Genomic DNA, 20,292 nt, shown 5'->3' with positions numbered 1-20,292 from the left:
ACACTGGCCTTCCTCATCACTACATTACACTTATCACCTGTGGGTCAGTTAGCCCAAAAATCTTGTAAATATGATAAGATGACTTTATAAATAGAAACCAATCATGAAATCCTTTCAAAATAAAAACTCTTCAGGATTGGAGGGGTAAGAGTGATCAAAGAAAATGGCTGTGCCCATGGAGACCTGTCGCAATAAATCATACAGGTCTATGACGTCAGACACAAGTACTGTAATGTGTTTCATAGTGATGATTTCTGATGAAATTTTCATAATTAATGAATATAGACGAGAAAGGTAGAATATTTTATAACTTTCCTTTTGGTTAGATATTCAGTTATGGATGTTGTTTTGTATAGGTTAATAAACTGATATTGTAGTTATGGACGTTGATTTGTACAGATCAATGCACTGATTTTACAGTTATGGACGTTGATTTGTACAGGTCAATACACTGATTTTACAGTTATGGATGTTGATTTGTACAGATCAATGCACTGATTTTACAGTTATGGACGTTGATTTGTACAGGTCAATACACTGATTTTACAGTTATGGACGTTGATTTGTACAGGTTAATAAACTGATATTGCAGTTATGGACGTTGATTTGTAAAGGTTAATAAACTGATATTGCAGTTATGGACGTTGATTTGTACAGATCAATGCACTGATTTTACAGTTATGGACGTTGATTTGTACAGGTCAATACACTGATTTTACAGTTATGGATGTTGATTTGTACAGGTTAATAAACTGATATTGCAGTTATGGACGTTGATTTGTACAGATCAATACACTGATTTTACAGTTATGGATGTTGATTTGTACAGGTCAATACACTGATTTTACAGTTATGGACGTTGATTTGTACAGGTTAATAAACTGATATTGCAGTTATGGACGTTGATTTGTACAGGTCAATACACTGATTTTACAGTTATGGATGTTGATTTGTACAGGTCAATACACTGATTTTACAGTTATGGACGTTGATTTGTACAGGTTAATAAACTGATATTGCAGTTATGGACGTTGATTTGTAAAGGTTAATAAACTGATATTGCAGTTATGGACGTTGATTTGTACAGATCAATGCACTGATTTTACAGTTATGGACGTTGATTTGTACAGGTTAATAAACTGATATTGCAGTTATGGACGTTGATTTGTACAGGTTAATAAACTGATATTGCAGTTATGGACGTTGATTTGTACAGATCAATACACTGATTTTACAGTTATGGATGTTGATTTGTACAGGTCAATACACTGATTTTACAGTTATGGACGTTGATTTGTACAGGTTAATAAACTGATATTGCAGTTATGGACGTTGATTTGTACAGATTAATGCACTGATTTTACAGTTATGGATGTTGATTTGTACAGGTCAATACACTGATTTTACAGTTATGGACGTTGCTTTGTACAGGTCAATACACTGATTTTACAGTTATGGATGTTGATTTGTACAGGTCAATACACTGATTTTACAGTTATGGATGTTGATTTGTACAGGTCAATACACTGATTTTACAGTTATGGACGTTGATTTGTACAGGTCAATACACTGATTTTACAGTTATGGATGTTGATTTGTACAGGTCAATACACTGATGCCGAGGACTGTATTGAGGTTAATGGTGTGGTGTTTCACAAACCGTTTGTGGAGAAGCCAGTGTCGGCAGAAGATCACAATGTTTACATCTATTTCCCCGTGGCGGCTGGCGGAGGTAGTCAACGACTCTTCAGGAAGGTGAGGTGCAAATCTTAGACGGCAGAATTAAACATTTTCATCATAGAAGTGTAGACCTTTTGCGATGTTTTTTTAAGAGTTTTGGTTAATCTGCAAATTTAGCAAAATTAAAACCTTTGCAAGTATTATCAACTATACGGTATGTACATGTCACATTATTTTAATACTGACTTATTATTTGACCGGTATAGCCAGGTTTCTGGATTATACAGGTTTTAATTAATATAAATCATTCTCAGAATAGACAGGTATCAGGATTAGACAAGGGTCGGTTTGGACAAGTTATACTTTGTCAACCAAACTGGACATCGTGAATTTGTAACAGTTGTCTCCCCTTTACACCCTGTTATAGTTGATTTCCCCGGTTGTAGGTGGGTCCTCGGAGTAGTGCCTACTACCAAGTCAACCGTGTCCGCCAGACTGGCTCCTATATCTATGAAGACTTCATGCCTACAGATGGAACTGATGTCAAGGTTTGTATTTCAAGTCTGAAGATGTATTTGAAATGTTAGATCATTTGATCCATCTCTGTATGCCATCTATTGTCAAAAGAAATTAAAAACAAACAATATCTGTTAAAAACAACAGAATCATGAAAAAAAGTAACCACAAATATGTTAATTAATACTCAATAGTCAAAAGAAAGTGTATAAAGACCACTTGTCTATAGAGACCACTTTTATCTTGACCCTTGGGCGGTCTCTATAGACAGGTTTGACTGTATGTAGAAGTGATCATCTTTGTAGCCTCCTTCTTGGTCATCCAGGAAATAATTGGTCCAAACTGTGACTCATCAGTAATTCTTTATACATATACATTACATATCTTAAATATAGATAACAAACATCATCAAGTTTGATTTCACACCGTTTAATTTGTTATTGTCATTTCAGAAATCATCGATAAATCACACATGATAACATGTTAAAATCTGAATACAAAGACAATTATCATGATCTTATCCTGTTTTCATACTATCAAAATTACAATGATATCTCATTCATGTAAAATACAGATTTTCATTTCGATTTTTCTAATCGAGCAATTTATTATCATTGTTATTATTTAGACCTGGTCAGTATCCATGGAAACAACTCTTCAAATAAATGTTGAATATAAAATCTGAGTCTTCAAACTTTCTTTAAACTTTCTTTCATGAATATGCAAGTTATAAAGAATTTTAAATGGTAAATTTCTGTTTCTGAAATTCATTTTGACGGTTATAATTAAAGATTTCATTTAGATTGATCAACAGAAATATAGGATCGTGATAACTCAGATTTCTTTTAAAACATTATCAAAACACTTGGAAAAAGCTCAATTTTACACATTGGAATTTAATGCATTGAAATGAAACTAGATTTCATGGCCCAGGAAATACAGAATGAAAGTTATTGGCAGGCGCCAATGGGTGGGTGTTTTTTGAAACAATGGAATTGCAGCATGCTTATAAGACTCCCAATTCCACTACTTTAATGAACTAAACTTCCCAATTGTAATAATGAACAATTGTAACAAAGAAAAGAATTCATATAAATGTTCACTGTAACAGATTAATGTGCCAAAGATAGTAATGGCCGAATTTAAAAAAAAAAAAAAATTGTCCACAGCTTCCATTTTATTTCCCTAATAAGCACCCTTCTTTGTTACAATTTTTTAAGCACCATGGGTGCTAATTACAGTGAATACGGTATATTCAAAATTAATAATAGTTTGTGAAACCATCAAATTACAGCATGCTTATAAGACTACCAATTCCACTACTTTAATGTTGTTGAAGCTATGAAGTAATCATCATCAAGCACAATCAAACAAGCAAACAATACAGACTAAATTTAATTTTAAGTACAAGTAAATACAGTGAACCATTGATAATCCGGACACCTTCGATCCCAGTCTAAATCGTCCGGATTACCAATTATAAACACATTCAAACAAGAAAACAACAGATTCTGAGAAAATTGAATATTAAGTACAAGTTAATATACCAAAGAAAACTAAATTACATGTGTGTATACCACTTACAATCATATAATGTAAACATTATAAAAAATTTATAGAAGGAGGAAATTTATACTAATTATGCCAAGGTCACTTGATTGCAAAAATTTCCCCTGAGCTTAATATTTTATATATGTATGAACTTCAATATTGTTTAAAAAAAAATCTAAAAGTGTATAAAGTAAAACCCACTTATCAGAAACATCTAGGGACCAACAAAATAATTTTGTTATAATTAGTAAATATAAGCATCAAACTATCTTTTCATGGGAAAAAACCAGGCAATTCATAATGGGCTAGCGTGCATAATGATGATTGTCTGCAAAGCTCTGGTATCTATATAAACCATAGATTCCATTGAGAGAAAGTTAAATGATCAATTATCAAGATATAAAACGGGCATGAATTACTTTGTGGTCGTAATACAACATATTGTGTTTACAGGTGTATACTGTTGGCCCTGATTATGCACATGCTGAGGCAAGAAAATCTCCAGCGTTAGATGGGAAAGTAGAGAGAGACAAGGATGGAAAAGAAGTCCGATTTCCAGTCATTCTGAGTGCCAAAGAAAAACTTCTAGCTAGAAAAGTCTGTCAGGCGTTCAAGGTAAAGAAGCTTTGATTTTCTGATGTTGGTTGTTTATTTAGATGGGATAATTAATTTGGTCTTCAAGATTGTGTGAAGAAATTTTAAAATTTTAAACCGGAAAAGAATTAGCAATATTGGACTAGTAGCTGAAAGCCGGCAGTAAAATTTAGATTACAAGTCTTTGAGCCTGATCCATGTCACTATCACCAGGGGAACCATACACATGTAGGGTCATGCAGGGGGTCATGTTGGGTCATATAGGGTCAAAGTGACATTTTCAACAAATACTTTCACTCACCTCTTATTTGTCACAATAACAAATAACCTACATCAGAATGTACAGAGGACATTACTTGACACAGGGACATGAAAACGATACACAGTACACTGTATGTATTAAGGTTGAATCACCCCAACATTATATATACAAGAGACACATTCTCTGAATTTAATAACCAGTTGAGTGATACAGACCCTCTCAGCCATTTGTTATAGCTATCATACCCTGCTACACTGTAATAGTTTTGTCATAGATATCACACCTTGTAGTACTGTAACATCTTTGTCATAGATATCACACCTTGTAGTACTGTAACATCTTTGTCATAGATATCACACCTTGTAGTACTGTAACATCTTTGTCATAGATATCACACCTTGTAGTACTGTAACATCTTTGTCATAGATATCACACCTTGTAGTACTGTAACATCTTTGTCATAGATATCACACCTTGTAGTACTGTAACATCTTTGTCATAGATATCACACCTTGTAGTACTGTAACATCTTTGTCATAGATATCACACCTTGTAGTACTGTAACATCTTTGTCATAGATATCACACCTTGTAGAACTGTAACATCTTTGTCATAGATATCACACCTTGTAGTACTGTAACATCTTTGTCATAGATATCACACCTTGTAGTACTGTAACATCTTTGTCATAGATATCACACCTTGTAGTACTGTAACATCTTTGTCATATATATCACACCTTGTAGTACTGTAACATCTTTGTCATAGATATCACACCTTGTAGTACTGTAACATCTTTGTCATAGATATCACACCTTGTAGTACTGTAACATCTTTGTCATAGATATATCACACCTTGTAGTACTGTAACATCTTTGTCATAGATATCACACCTTGTAGTACTGTAACATCTTTGTCATAGATATCACACCTTGTAGTACTGTAACATCTTTGTCATAGATATCACACCTTGTAGTACTGTAACATCTTTGTCATAGATATCACACCTTGTAGTACTGTAACATCTTTGTCATAGATATCAAACCTTGTATTACTGTAACATCTTTGTCATAGATTTCACACCTTGTAGTACTGTTATACCTTTGTCATAGATATCACACCTTGTAGTACTGTAACATCTTTGTCATAGATATCACACCTTGTAGTACTGTAACATCTTTGTCATAGATATCACACCTTGTAGTACTGTAACATCTTTGTCATAGATATATCACACCTTGTAGTACTGTAACATCTTTGTCATAGATATATCACACCTTGTAGAACTGTAACATCTTTGTCATAGATATCACACCTTGTAGTACTGTAACATCTTTGTCATAGATATCACACCTTGTAGTACTGTAACATCTTTGTCATAGATATATCACACCTTGTAGAACTGTAACATCTTTGTCATAGATATCACACCTTGTAGTACTGTAACATCTTTGTCATAGATATCACACCTTGTAGTACTGTAACATCTTTGTCATAGATATCACACCTTGTAGTACTGTTATATCTTTGTCATAGATATTACACCTTGTAGTACTGTATCATCTTTGTCTTAGATATCACACCTTGTAGTACTGTAACATCTTTGTCATAGATATCACACCTTGTAGTACTGTAACAACTTTGTCATAGATATCACACCATGTAGTACTGTAACATCTTTGTTATAGATATCACACACCTTGTAGTACTGTAACATCTTTGTCATAGATATCACACCTTGTAGTACTGTAACATCTTTGTCATAGATATCACACCATGTAGTACTGTAACATCTTTGTCATAGATATCACACCTTGTAGTACTGTAACATCTTTGTCATAGATATCACACCTTGTAGTACTGTAACATCTTTGTCATAGATATCACACCTTGTAGTACTGTAACATCTTTGTCATAGATATCACACCTTGTAGTACTGTAACATCTTTGTCATAGATATCACACCTTGTAGTACTGTAACATCTTTGTCATAGATATCACACCTTGTAGTACTGTAACATCTTTGTCATAGATATCACACCTTGTAGTACTGTAACATCTTTGTCATAGATATCACACCTTGTAGTACTGTAACATCGTTGTCATAGATATCACACCTTGTAGTACTGTAACATCTTTGTCATAGATATATCACACCTTGTAGTACTGTAACATCTTTGTCATAGATATCACACCTTGTAGTACTGTAACATCTTTGTCATAGATATCACACCTTGTAGTACTGTAACATCTTTGTCATAGATATCAAACCTTGTATTACTGTAACATCTTTGTCATAGATTTCACACCTTGTAGTACTGTTATACCTTTGTCATAGATATCACACCTTGTAGTACTGTAACATCTTTGTCATAGATATCACACCTTGTAGTACTGTAACATCTTTGTCATAGATATCACACCTTGTAGTACTGTAACATCTTTGTCATAGATATATCACACCTTGTAGTACTGTAACATCTTTGTCATAGATATATCACACCTTGTAGAACTGTAACATCTTTGTCATAGATATCACACCTTGTAGTACTGTAACATCTTTGTCATAGATATCACACCTTGTAGTACTGTAACATCTTTGTCATAGATATATCACACCTTGTAGAACTGTAACATCTTTGTCATAGATATCACACCTTGTAGTACTGTAACATCTTTGTCATAGATATCACACCTTGTAGTACTGTAACATCTTTGTCATAGATATCACACCTTGTAGTACTGTTATATTTTTGTCATAGATATTACACCTTGTAGTACTGTAACATCTTTGTCATAGATATCACACCTTGTAGTACTGTAACATCTTTGTCATAGATATCACACCTTGTAGTACTGTAACAACTTTGTCATAGATATCACACCATGTAGTACTGTAACATCTTTGTTATAGATATCACACCTTGTAGTACTGTAACATCTTTGTCATAGATATCACACCTTGTAGTACTGTAACATCTTTGTCATAGATATCACACCAGGTAGTACTGTAACATCTTTGTCATAGATATCACACCTTGTAGTACTGTAACATCTTTGTCATAGATATCACACCTTGTAGTACTGTAACATCTTTGTCATAGATATCACACCTTGTAGTACTGTAACATCTTTGTCATAGATATCACACCTTGTAGTACTGTAACATCTTTGTCATAGATATCACACCTTGTAGTACTGTAACATCTTTGTCATAGATATATCACACCTTGTAGTACTGTAACATCTTTGTCATAGATATCACACCTTGTAGTACTGTAACATCTTTGTCATAGATATCACACCTTGTAGTACTGTAACATCTTTGTCATAGATATCACACCATGTAGTACTGTAACATCTTTGTCATAGATATCACACCTTGTAGTACTGTAACATCTTTGTCATAGATATCACACCTTGTAGTACTGTAACATCTTTGTCATATATATCACACCTTGTAGTACTGTAACATCTTTGTCATAGATATCACACCTTGTAGTACTGTAACATCTTTGTCATAGATATCACACCTTGTAGTACTGTAACATCTTTGTCATAGATATCAAACCTTGTATTACTGTAACATCTTTGTCATAGATTTCACACCTTGTAGTACTGTTATACCTTTGTCATAGATATCACACCTTGTAGTACTGTAACATCTTTGTCATAGATATCACACCTTGTAGTACTGTAACATCTTTGTCATAGATATCACACCTTGTAGTACTGTAACATCTTTTTCAGAGATATCACACCTTGTAGTACTGTAACATCTTTGTCATAGATATCACACCTTGTAGTACTGTAACATCTTTTTCATAGATATCACACCTTGTAGTACTGTAACATCTTTGTCATAGATATCACACCTTGTAGTACTGTAACATCTTTGTCATAGATATCACACATTGTAGTACTGTAACATCTTTGTCATAGATATCACACCTTGTAGTACTGTAACATCTTTGTCATAGATATCACACCATTTAGTACTGTAACATCTTTGTCATAGATATCACACCTTGTAGTACTGTAACATCTTTTTCATAGATATCACACCTTGTAGTACTGAAACATCTTTGTCATAGATATCACACCATTTAGTACTGTAACATCTTTGTCATAGATATCACACCTTGTAGTACTGTAAAGCCTTTGTCATAGATATATCACACCTTGTAGTACTGTAACATCTTTGTCATAGATATCACACCTTGTAGTACTGTAACATCTTTGTCATAGATATCACACCTTGTAGTACTGTAACATCTTTGTCATAGATATCACACCATGTAGTACTGTAACATCTTTGTCATAGATATCACACCTTGTAGTACTGTAACATCTTTGTCATAGATATCACACCTTGTAGTACTGTAACATCTTTGTCATAGATATCACACCTTGTAGTACTGTAACATCTTTGTCATAGATATCACACCTTGTAGTACTGTAACATCTTTGTCATAGATATCACACCTTGTAGTACTGTAACATCTTTGTCATAGATATCACACCTTGTAGTACTGTAACATCTTTGTCATAGATATATCACACCTTGTAGAACTGTAACATCTTTGTCATAGATATCACACCTTGTAGTACTGTAACATCTTTGTCATAGATATCACACCTTGTAGTACTGTAACATCTTTGTCATAGATATCACACCATGTAGTACTGTAACATCTTTGTCATAGATATCACACCATGTAGTACTGTAACATCTTTGTCATAGATATCACACCTTGTAGTACTGTAACATCTTTGTCATAGATATCACACCTTGTAGTACTGTAACATCTTTGTCATAGATATCACACCTTGTAGTACTGTAACATCTTTGTCATAGATATCACACCTTGTAGTACTGTAACATCTTTGTCATAGATATCACACCTTGTAGTACTGTAACATCTTTACCTTGTCCAGCCCATTATATATCCACAGTAAATCATCTCTACCCACCCCTACAGCCCATACCCAGTCTGTGTCTGTGTGTATGACCTTGACCTCCTCACCATCACCACTGATGACTAGTACCTTACCATTATAGTCTCCTATGATGATGTTCCCCTGACTATCATACACTATACCACAGGGGTCAAATGGTTCACCTCCTGTTTGTGGTGTTTGTTTATATGTACTGGGGATGTCACCTCTGTATACAAACAGTTTCTGGAAGTGAGAATCCATAACAACAACATGACTGTTTCCATCACCACCATCATCTTTATAACTGTGATCAATCACTGCGACATTGTTAGTGATAGGACACTCTGTGATCCTCCATGGTGAACACACTAATGGTTTCCCAGTCCCTGTAGCTTTTGTAGTGAGCACCATCTGACCTTGTGTGGTATATTTGGAGACGTTTCCTGTCATGCCCACAATGACATGGTTCTGTGCTGTAATACATATACAGCATGGATTCTGTTTAGTTGTGAATTGTTGAGTTAATTGTCCTGACACCAGCTCCAGGATGTTGTTTTGATCATCACAGGCCCACACACTACTGTATAGAATGCCTATTAAATTGTCATGAAAATATCATTAATTTTCTTGCATTAAAATCTCATTAAAATTCCATGAAAAACATGCATGAATAAGACCATTAATTGTTTCTTAATCTTTTCACAAAAGATCATCTTTAATGCTATTAAAATTATCATATTAACGAAAAATAACTTAATGAGGTTTTAATAATTTGATTAATGATATTTTAAAATTAATTAAAGATTAATTAAAAAAATTGATAATTTTTAATTTTCTTTTGATTGTCTTCATCACTGGTTTAACAATAATTAAAATCATTAAAATTAATGAAATCTGTGCATGATTAAGAACATTAAAATGATTAATGGTAATGAAAAAACAAATTAAAATTTTAATAGCTATGTACGCCTTAATTAATTCCTTATTAATCAATTGTTGTTGAAAAATAGCCCACCATCTGCTGATGGTGAGCTAAAAATGCATATATATATTCATATCATATCACTACTGGTACATGTGACCATCAACTGCCCATTAAAAACCCATTAAATTTATACCAATTAACAATGTACCAATTAGTGGGTGCATATTAACGATCAAATTTCATAATTGTTTATCAATATTTAATTGATTAATTACCATCATTTTATAAGCATTGCAAAATAATGGTGCTCAATATCTAGTTTGAGGGCTATAACACAATAACCTTGTAATGACAATCAAATATCAAATTCAGATTATCATGGGCATTAATATTCCTTGTTTCCATTAATGGCAATTACTGTAATGGCCATAAATATTATCATATATAATAGGTGATTAAAACATACCAGTTTTGCAGGTGTTACTTTCATTATAAACAAAATAATGAATATTTGCCTCAAATAAACTAATAGTTATAAAACATTATAACAATTCTATTGACAAGAATTCAATATTTTTCTTTCACAAACACATAAAATAAAAACCACATGCATTTTAGGAACACCTTAGAAATTATATTTGTGTGCCCTATTTCATGTTGATAAAGAATTGTAAACACATTTAAGATATACTGAAAGTGTTCATCTGTACCTTAAGATATTCAGGAATGAGTTAATTTTTTTTAGCAGTTCTCAAAACTTACATTTTAAGAAGAATGAATTTTCCCCTCCAACACTTCAACAGACACTGCAGCCATTTTGGATTTTGTCTGTTTTGGCGGGAAAATTGAAGTCACATGACTTCTTATTTTGATTAATGGCCATTAAAAAATATTTAATGGTATCAAATATATATTTCATGACACACATAGAGAAATAATGGCCAATAATTATACTAGGTAGATTTTCATCCAAAGCTAATGGTCATTAAATTTCATGCTGCATTTTCATTGTCCTTAAAGTGAGATAAATTAGAAATTTTGATAAATGTGATTGTTTTGCATTTCTAAATGATGATCATCATGGTCATTAACTTACATCAAATATTTTAATTATCATCAAAAAATCATTAATGATAATTAAAATGCAAATTAATGATCTTGAAATTCAAAGACTACAAAAAGTAATGATCATCAAATTGCTGAACTCTTTGAAGCATAATTTTCATGGCCTTGAAAACTTATTTTAATGAGAAATAAGTTGTTCTTAATGAGCATTAAAATTAGTTTTAATGATTTTTAATGGAATAACTGCAGCTCATTAAATTAAGAAAAACATGATTTAATGAGCAGTTTTAATGAAAAAACAATGATTAATGAGAATTTAATAGGATTTTAAGTTCATTTTAATTAAAGTTCTGTGCAGTAGTGACAGTCTGTGTGTTGTAGGTGATAGACTGATGTCCATGATCACAGCCTTGTGTGTGACCTCCTGTATCACACTGTACCCTTCCTGTCCAGGAGAGTTAATGTGTTAAGGTACCTGGTCCAGGCCTGGTCATCAGTGGTAGGACATATAGAATTAATGTAACATGGAGACCTCCACTCCTCCACCACCCTGGCCTCTGTCAGTAGTTTGGTCCTGGTCACTGCTTTCTTCCTTTTATCATCTGTCTGTTGTTGTGAAGTGGGTTGTTGCTGACCAGCTGATGATGATACTGACCGACCCTGACCACTGGATATTTTATCTTTACCTGATGTAGTAACTTTTCCCAATGCTTGTTCCAGGTGATCTTGAGGGGTTTTGTTTGGAGTGAAGCTGACATTACATAATGCAGGTGTCACAGGGAGATGTATTCTGGAATCTATTTCACATTCTGTGTCGTATATATCAATGTGAGATCCCTGCTGAAGTTGTGACTGACTAGTATATTAATGTTTATGTATATAAACTAGGTTTATATTTCATCAAATAATACACATCTATCTTTATCAAATTATAGGAACTGCGCTTAATTTGACAGTATTGAGCATCATATTTAAGAGTTGGCTTTTAAGTATACAGTATCGGGGCCAACCCTATATGTACAGAGCAGGGGCATTTGATACTGCTCGATGATTGGATAAGATAAGGAACGGTCAGTTGGTCAAATTTCAGCAGCAGTAGCCATTACAGAGTGTTTGAGTTTCGTGATTTCATACTATTCTTGGACAATATTCAACTATCCATTCATCCAAAACTTTTATGTAAGGACATTAACATTCACTGTGCCTTTCTGAACGTTTGTATCCGGAGTTAATTAAGCGCAACACGTTAAGTTTACGTGAGGCCTTGTCAACTTACGGCCGAACATGGCGGCACGAAGAAGCCGATCATCACAAAGGAATGAGCCGTGGGATAGTTCCAATCCTGCTAACTGGACAGTACAGAAGCTCAGAGATGAGTTGAGGGTCAAATTTGATATTTTTGTACCACTTTCGATGTCGAAAGCTAATCTGAAGGGACTGTATTTGGAGACGTTAGGAAGACGGCGAGAGTCCGCTCCATCTTCACCACGTCTTACTTTAACAACAGATCGCAACGTAGATATTCCAAATACTACAGCTTCAAGAAGATCGACGTCGAGACAGTCGAACAGTTCGTCAGATAGTAGGCCTAGTGTTCAACAAAACAGCGAAAGTTTACAAGAACTATCTTCGAGCGCGGCGACATCACAACCACAACAACAGAGTGAACAGGCACATGCGGACCGCAGCACCGATCCAGCGCCTAGTCAGATAAATGCGCGCAGCCAAACAACAACAAACATGGCGGCGCCCACGGCAGTTATGCAGGGCATGGTGACAACTGTTCAAACGTTACAACAGACTGTAATGAGCATGCAGCAAACCATGCTCACGATGTTAGCAGACAGGAACAGTGCTACGAGGCCCGTTCAACAAAACAACCTGGAGGCAGCGTACGCCGCGATGGAATCACAAGGAAACAGACCTGCTGGTAATCTATCAGGTGGGTACCATTTACCGATATCGGAATTCGGGGTACCCTCAGAATGTATCCCCCATGTTGACATTATTCCAGAAAATATCAGAAAACGTATTTGGGAGGGGAAAGACGTGAATTTGGCGACGCTATTAATTCCCCGTTTCGAAACGTGCCAAAAACACGTGGAAGGAGATAATGTAAACATTACTTTCAACGAGATCGAAGACCCACGATTGACAAAATCTTTGACCCTGGGAGAATTCGTTACGGCTTTTGGTAAATATAAGAGAACTATGTGTACTAAATTCCCAAACAGGAGGAATGAACTGGATAGATACGAAGCCCATATAATCGAGATCGCCAACGTATATGGCCAGCGTTTTTATGACTATCACTGTCAATTTTCGGCTAGGGCGGCGGCCTCATTAAGAGATAATCTCATCAAGGTGGATTGGTCAGTCAAGGACAACAGTCTACTGGCCATGATCATGGGTAACACTAAGGTCAATGTGTGCCAGCTGTGCAATGTTACTACACATACCACACCTTTCTGCCCTCTACAGCGTTATAAGAAACCTCAAAATTACAACAATGGTAGATGGCAGCAAAACCATTTTCAGCAAAATGGTAACAATCAGCAGCAGAAGGAAGTAGACCGGTATGGCCGACAGAAAGTCAAAATAAATGGAAATGAAGTGTGTAATAACTTTAATTCAAATAGGTGTTCACGTGGAGAATCCTGTCATTATGCTCACATCTGCACTAAGTGCAAGTCACCAGGTCATGGAGCCGACTCTTGTCGTCCAGCCTCAGCTCCACAGAAACAACACACAAATAATACAGGAAATCAATGACTAAACGCAATGGAGAAAAACGTTTTTACACCGGTGAAGGTTCATCAGCTTAGGAAAGATCTTGAAAGACACCCCGATCGCAAGTTTGTTGAATACCTGTGTGGAGGTTTAGAAAATGGTTTTGACACATTAGTCGCGTGTGAAACTCTCCCTACTAAGGTGTGTAATAATCTTCAGTCGGCATTAACACAGGCAGAGATTACAGAGAAACTAATTCACTCCGAAGTTTCAAAAGGATTTTTACAAGGCCCTTTTACATCTCTCCCATTTGAACAATACAGAGTCAGCCCAATAGGAGTAGCTATTGGGAAGTATTCTGGGAAACCGCGTCTCATTGTTGATTTGTCAGCACCACATAATAACAGTGAGCATCCTAGTGTAAATGAACTTATTGACAAAGAATCGTGCTCGCTCTCTTATGTCAGAATCGATGACGCCATACAGATAATACAACAACTAGGGATAGGTACAACAATGTGCAAGACCGACATATCTGATGCTTTCAAAATTATCCCTATTTTACCATCACAATGGCACTTGTTTTGCATTCGTTGGAATGGCATGTATTACTTTTATAACAAGCTAGCATTTGGATGCAGGTCTAGCCCTAGGATTTTTGACAATCTATCACAAGCAGTGTGTTGGATCGCTCAGCATGTTTACGGCATTACACACATTTTACACTTGCTGGATGACTTTATTACTTTCGAACGACCAGGATTACGTGACACAAATATGGATAAACTACTAGAACTATTCAGCAGTCTCGGTATCCCCATAGCTAAACATAAGACTTCTGGCCCAAGTACTGTCATGGAATATTTAGGGATCGTGCTGGACTCTGACAAGATGGAGTCAAGACTTCCTAAAGATAAATTGGAGAGAATTACACAGTTTCTTCAATCTTTCCTTGAGAAATCTACATGTACAAAGAGAGAACTGTTGCAATTACTAGGACATCTGAATTTCGCCAGCAGAGTCGTCTTGCCTGGGAGGAGTTTTGTATCGCATCTTATTACACTGTCTACTAAAGTACATGCTCTTCATCATCATGTCAAATTGAACAATGAATGTAGGGAGGATATTTTGATGTGGCTTCATTTTCTCTCCCATTGGAATGGTCTATCAGTGTTTTACAATACAGAAGTAACAGCCGCCGACGACATGCTACTGTTCACAGATGCTTCGGGTAGCTTAGGCTATGGTGGTTACTTTCAGGGACAGTGGTTTTCGGAACCATGGGGATCGTCAAGAATATTTGAACAAAAATTTCTTAACAGTAACATTTCCATTGCATTCAAAGAACTGTATCCCATCGTAGTGTCTGCTATGCTATGGGGTCACATGTGGGTTGGTCAACGTATACTTTTTATGTGTGATAATACAGCTACGGTGTCGATAATTCAGAAGGGGCGGTCAAAAGCCCAACATATCATGCCACTTGTTAGACGGTTAACTTTATGTGCGGCTACTAACAATTTCACTGTCTTATCGAAGCATGTACCTGGTCGACTAAACCTCATAGCTGATTCGTTGTCTCGGTTACAGATCCAGAGGTTCCATCGACTAGCTCCCCAGGCCAACCCTCTACCCTGCCAGGTCCCCCCACCAGACAAGGTGATTTGGAGCTCGACTCGGTTGTGAATAGTTTGTGGACAGCAGCAATTGCGCCTAGCACCAGACAGACTTATACCACAGGTTTCAACATCTACCTGAGGTTCTTGTTGTTGACAGGTATAGTGCAGACCTTGTGCTCATCTCATGTGTTCCCTGTATCTGAAGATCTGCTGCTACGGTTCGTTGCACATTGCTTCGGTGTGTTACATCTTTCCTATGCGACCATTAAACTGTATTTGTGCGGGATCCGTTTCTGCTGTTTAGAAAAGAACATTTCTCATCCCAGCGCATCAGAGCTTCCACGTTTACATGCTATTTTAAATGGAGTTAAACGTATGCAAGTTAGAAAACCGATTACTAGATATCCAGTAACCTTTAGTGTTTTGAAACAAGTGTGTGAATACTTACGTAAACAACCTACAGACCTCATGTTAGAAACAGCCTGTACTATTGCTTTCTTTGGTTTTTTGCGCTGTGGTGAATTTACAGTGAAAAGTAGATTTGATCCTAATTCAGACTTGTGTGTCAGTGACTTGACTCTATCTACTGATTGTGCTTTACTTACTCTTAAGCATTCTAAGACTGACCCCTTTCGACAGGGTATCACGATTAAACTGTTCACCACAGGCAATTCAATTTGTCCATACCAAGTTTGTTGTAAATATTTGAAACATAGATTAGAATCTCATCCAGCTGCCTCTGAACCCCTGTTCATTAGTGAACAAGGTCAAATCTTAACTCGAAGTCTGTTTATCAGTAAATTTAGACATGTTCTAGAATGTATTGGTATTAATTCCGCCATGTACAATGGTCACTCATTTAGAATAGGTGCAGCCACTACAGCAGCACAAGTTCACATGGAAGACCATATGATTAAAACCTTAGGCAGATGGTCATCTGATGCATACTGTCGTTACATAAGAACACCTGTGTCTAAGATTCAAGATGCGCAGAAATCACTTTCTCAGGTTACGTAAGATAGCCAATCATCATATCAGGTTAACAATTTGTCTCGTGCAGGTTATGTAAGATAACAGTCAATGTCTCAAATCAAGTTATGTAAGCGAGCAAATGTATGATAATATTTTTAGTACTAGTATTATGTATTGATTACGAGCGACAATGTGATTTTTCCAATTTACTTATACATACCTGGTACATATATATTACGGTAATCTCTACTCTGTTAATTTTGGGGCACTCAGCTTACTCTCTTCAATCATAATCTGAGTTATGGCAATCACTCATTAATTATTCAAGTGTAGTCATTTGAATTCTTAATTCCTGTACCCCAAAATTGTTATATTCTATCATTTTAATTATACCAAGATCTTCTTCCGGCTCTTGTACTCCACAGTTACACCGAGTTGAAGATACAAAATCATTGCAATACCCTTCTTCCGGCTCTTGTGTACAACTACACCGAGTTGAGGTACATCACCTAGCTATCACAGGTACCCTCTTCCGGCTCTTGTAGTACTGCTGCACACCGAGTTGAAGGTTTAGCACAAGCATATAGTACCTTCTTGTTCTAACCCTCTTCCGGCTCTTGTAGTTCTCGCCTACACCGAGTTGGGGGTTATATAATCGAACAGGTCATATTGTTCACCTCTCGTCCGGCTCTTGTAGCTGGCTTATACACATACAAGTATTCATAAGCATACACTCAATCATGCTACACCGAGTCGAGAGGTAAATAATATCTGGTTATAGTAAGCTGAGTCTGCCCCTTTTGCCAATATTATTAGTTGTTTTAAGATATGTTGCTAATTAGGATAAATATGTGTGCATGAGAGTAAGTAAGAATGAGCGATTTGATCTATGTTTGATTATAATGTAGTTTTAGTGTATTGCGTATGTGTAACATTAATTTCATCTTACGTATAGTAATATTCATGAACGTAATTGATTACACGTTGAGATATTGCATACTTCATGTACTTCATATCATTAAAATTGTAGAACTAGTTTCTTCGTACAGTTATTTGTTGGAATGTAAATTAATGTTTATGTATATAAACTAGGTTTATATTTCATCAAATAATACACATCTATCTTTATCAAATTATAGGAACTGCGCTTAATTTGACAGTATTGAGCATCATATTTAAGAGTTGGCTTTTAAGTATACAGTATCGGGGCCAACCCTATATGTACAGAGCAGGGGCATTTGATACTGCTCGATGATTGGATAAGATAAGGAACGGTCAGTTGGTCAAATTTCAGCAGCAGTAGCCATTACAGAGTGTTTGAGTTTCGTGATTTCATAACCGCCACCATCCCCGCCACTCACCATTAATTTGGGCAGACTGTAATTTATGATTTAGTAGGAAATAGCAATCACTCATTAATTATTCAAGTGTAGTCATTTGAATTCTTAATTCCTGTACCCCAAAATTGTTATATTCTATCATTTTAATTATACCAAGATCTTCTTCCGGCTCTTGTACTCCACAGTTACACCGAGTTGAAGATACAAAATCATTGCAATACCCTTCTTCCGGCTCTTGTGTACAACTACACCGAGTTGAGGTACATCACCTAGCTATCACAGGTACCCTCTTCCGGCTCTTGTAGTACTGCTGCACACCGAGTTGAAGGTTTAGCACAAGCATATAGTACCTTCTTGTTCTAACCCTCTTCCGGCTCTTGTAGTTCTCGCCTACACCGAGTTGGGGGTTATATAATCGAACAGGTCATATTGTTCACCTCTCGTCCGGCTCTTGTAGCTGGCTTATACACATACAAGTATTCATAAGCATACACTCAATCATGCTACACCGAGTCGAGAGGTAAATAATATCTGGTTATAGTAAGCTGAGTCTGCCCCTTTTGCCAATATTATTAGTTGTTTTAAGATATGTTGCTAATTAGGATAAATATGTGTGCATGAGAGTAAGTAAGAATGAGCGATTTGATCTATGTTTGATTATAATGTAGTTTTAGTGTATTGCGTATGTGTAACATTAATTTCATCTTACGTATAGTAATATTCATGAACGTAATTGATTACACGTTGAGATATTGCATACTTCATGTACTTCATATCATTAAAATTGTAGAACTAGTTTCTTCGTACAGTTATTTGTTGGAATGTAAACTGTTGTACATTTCAATGTCCTGTTTGTATTTATGTATGAGCTTAGTATTATCATTTTTCATTTTCTGATATAGTGAAAGTGTCTCTGCTGTAATCTTGTCAAGGTCTTGCTTTAATTTCTCTGTCTGCATTGTTAATTGATGAGACAATTCCTCGAACATTCTGTCATTGTCTTTGAGTAGTGTATCTGTAGAGGTGATGTATTTCCCAATCTGTACCAAATCATTTTTTTCTGTTCTGTCAATAAAAGTTCTAATGTCTTGTTTCTTCTGAGGAGTAAGTTCACTAAGTTCACAAACTTGATGGCCACTGTGAAGTGAGGAGAGGCATTTTGGACAAACCAGATCCTGACATTGTTTACAGAAAAATTCTAATTGTCTCCCCTTGTGATGATGACACGTTGTTTGACCTTTCGTGCGAACTGGTATTTTTGCGGCTGCCATTTTGATGAAGATGAAAAGTTTGTTGATTTTATGAAGATCGTTGATATTGAATCAATAAAATGTTGTTGTTAAAAAAGTTTAAATAGTTTTGATTGACGTTGGTATTGACTTGACATCATTTACTGTTCACTGTATGTATAGTTTAATGTTAACTGTTGTCCTCAAACCAAGTTTTAAACTAAAGAAATATAACTACAAGATAATCACTGATGGACCACGTACATACAGTACCTGGAAATAAAACAAGTTGATATTCTTCCCGTTGCGCTGAAAGTCACAGCCAACCAAGAATTAAATTCCTTCTTCTCATGTTTACAATTCTGTCTCTTTATGCATCTGTAACTTTCTCAGTTCCTGGTAAAATAATCACTGATGGCACACATACCTACAGTACCTGGGGATAAATCAAGTTGACCTTCCTCTTGTGTCGAAAGTCACCGCCAATCAAGAATTAACTTCCTTCTCATGTTTATAAATCTGTAACTTTCTCAGTTCCTGGTCAAATAAAACCATTTCAGATAAAACTGTATCTCAGTAATGTGCAAAAATGTACATTAAATGAAATCATATGTGTCCACACAGAATGAGACCAACTTTGTGTTTGGTTACCAACGTAAACAAATGACTACCCACAGAAATATCTGTCTGTTGAGGCCAATTTTACTTCCTTGTTCAATGGAGTTACCGACAGACATACAGTAGTAGAGCATGCGCAAATCTACAATGTGTAGAAGGTCGATTTGGGTCATGTTTATAAACGGTGATATTTAAATACCTATAGCTCACCTGGGGTGTATTGTCTGTTGGATGTGTGTATTGGGTAATA

General features: G+C 35.6%; 2 protein-coding genes and 1 pseudogene across 2 annotated transcripts in view; 2 read left to right on the top strand and 1 right to left on the bottom strand.

Annotated features, from left to right (window-relative positions):
- LOC138306437 (inositol hexakisphosphate and diphosphoinositol-pentakisphosphate kinase 2-like) overlaps window positions 1–20,292 on the top strand; it is a 96,184-nt gene that overhangs the window by 31,418 nt on the left and 44,474 nt on the right.
- LOC138306451 (uncharacterized) lies at window positions 2,610–19,793 on the bottom strand (annotated as a pseudogene).
- LOC138306439 (uncharacterized) lies at window positions 12,417–18,991 on the top strand. Its single transcript, XM_069246900.1, has 2 exons — window positions 12,417–13,476; window positions 15,855–18,991. Exons 1-2 carry the CDS (start codon window positions 12,819–12,821, stop codon window positions 16,898–16,900), a joined length of 1,704 nt encoding a protein of 567 aa, XP_069103001.1. The 5' UTR covers window positions 12,417–12,818; the 3' UTR covers window positions 16,901–18,991.

The sequence above is a fragment of the Argopecten irradians genome, chromosome 13 (genome assembly GCF_041381155.1).
Source record: "Argopecten irradians isolate NY chromosome 13, Ai_NY, whole genome shotgun sequence".
In the NCBI taxonomy this organism is placed as follows: domain Eukaryota; kingdom Metazoa; phylum Mollusca; class Bivalvia; order Pectinida; family Pectinidae; genus Argopecten; species Argopecten irradians.
This window is presented reverse-complemented; position numbering and strand designations above follow the sequence as displayed.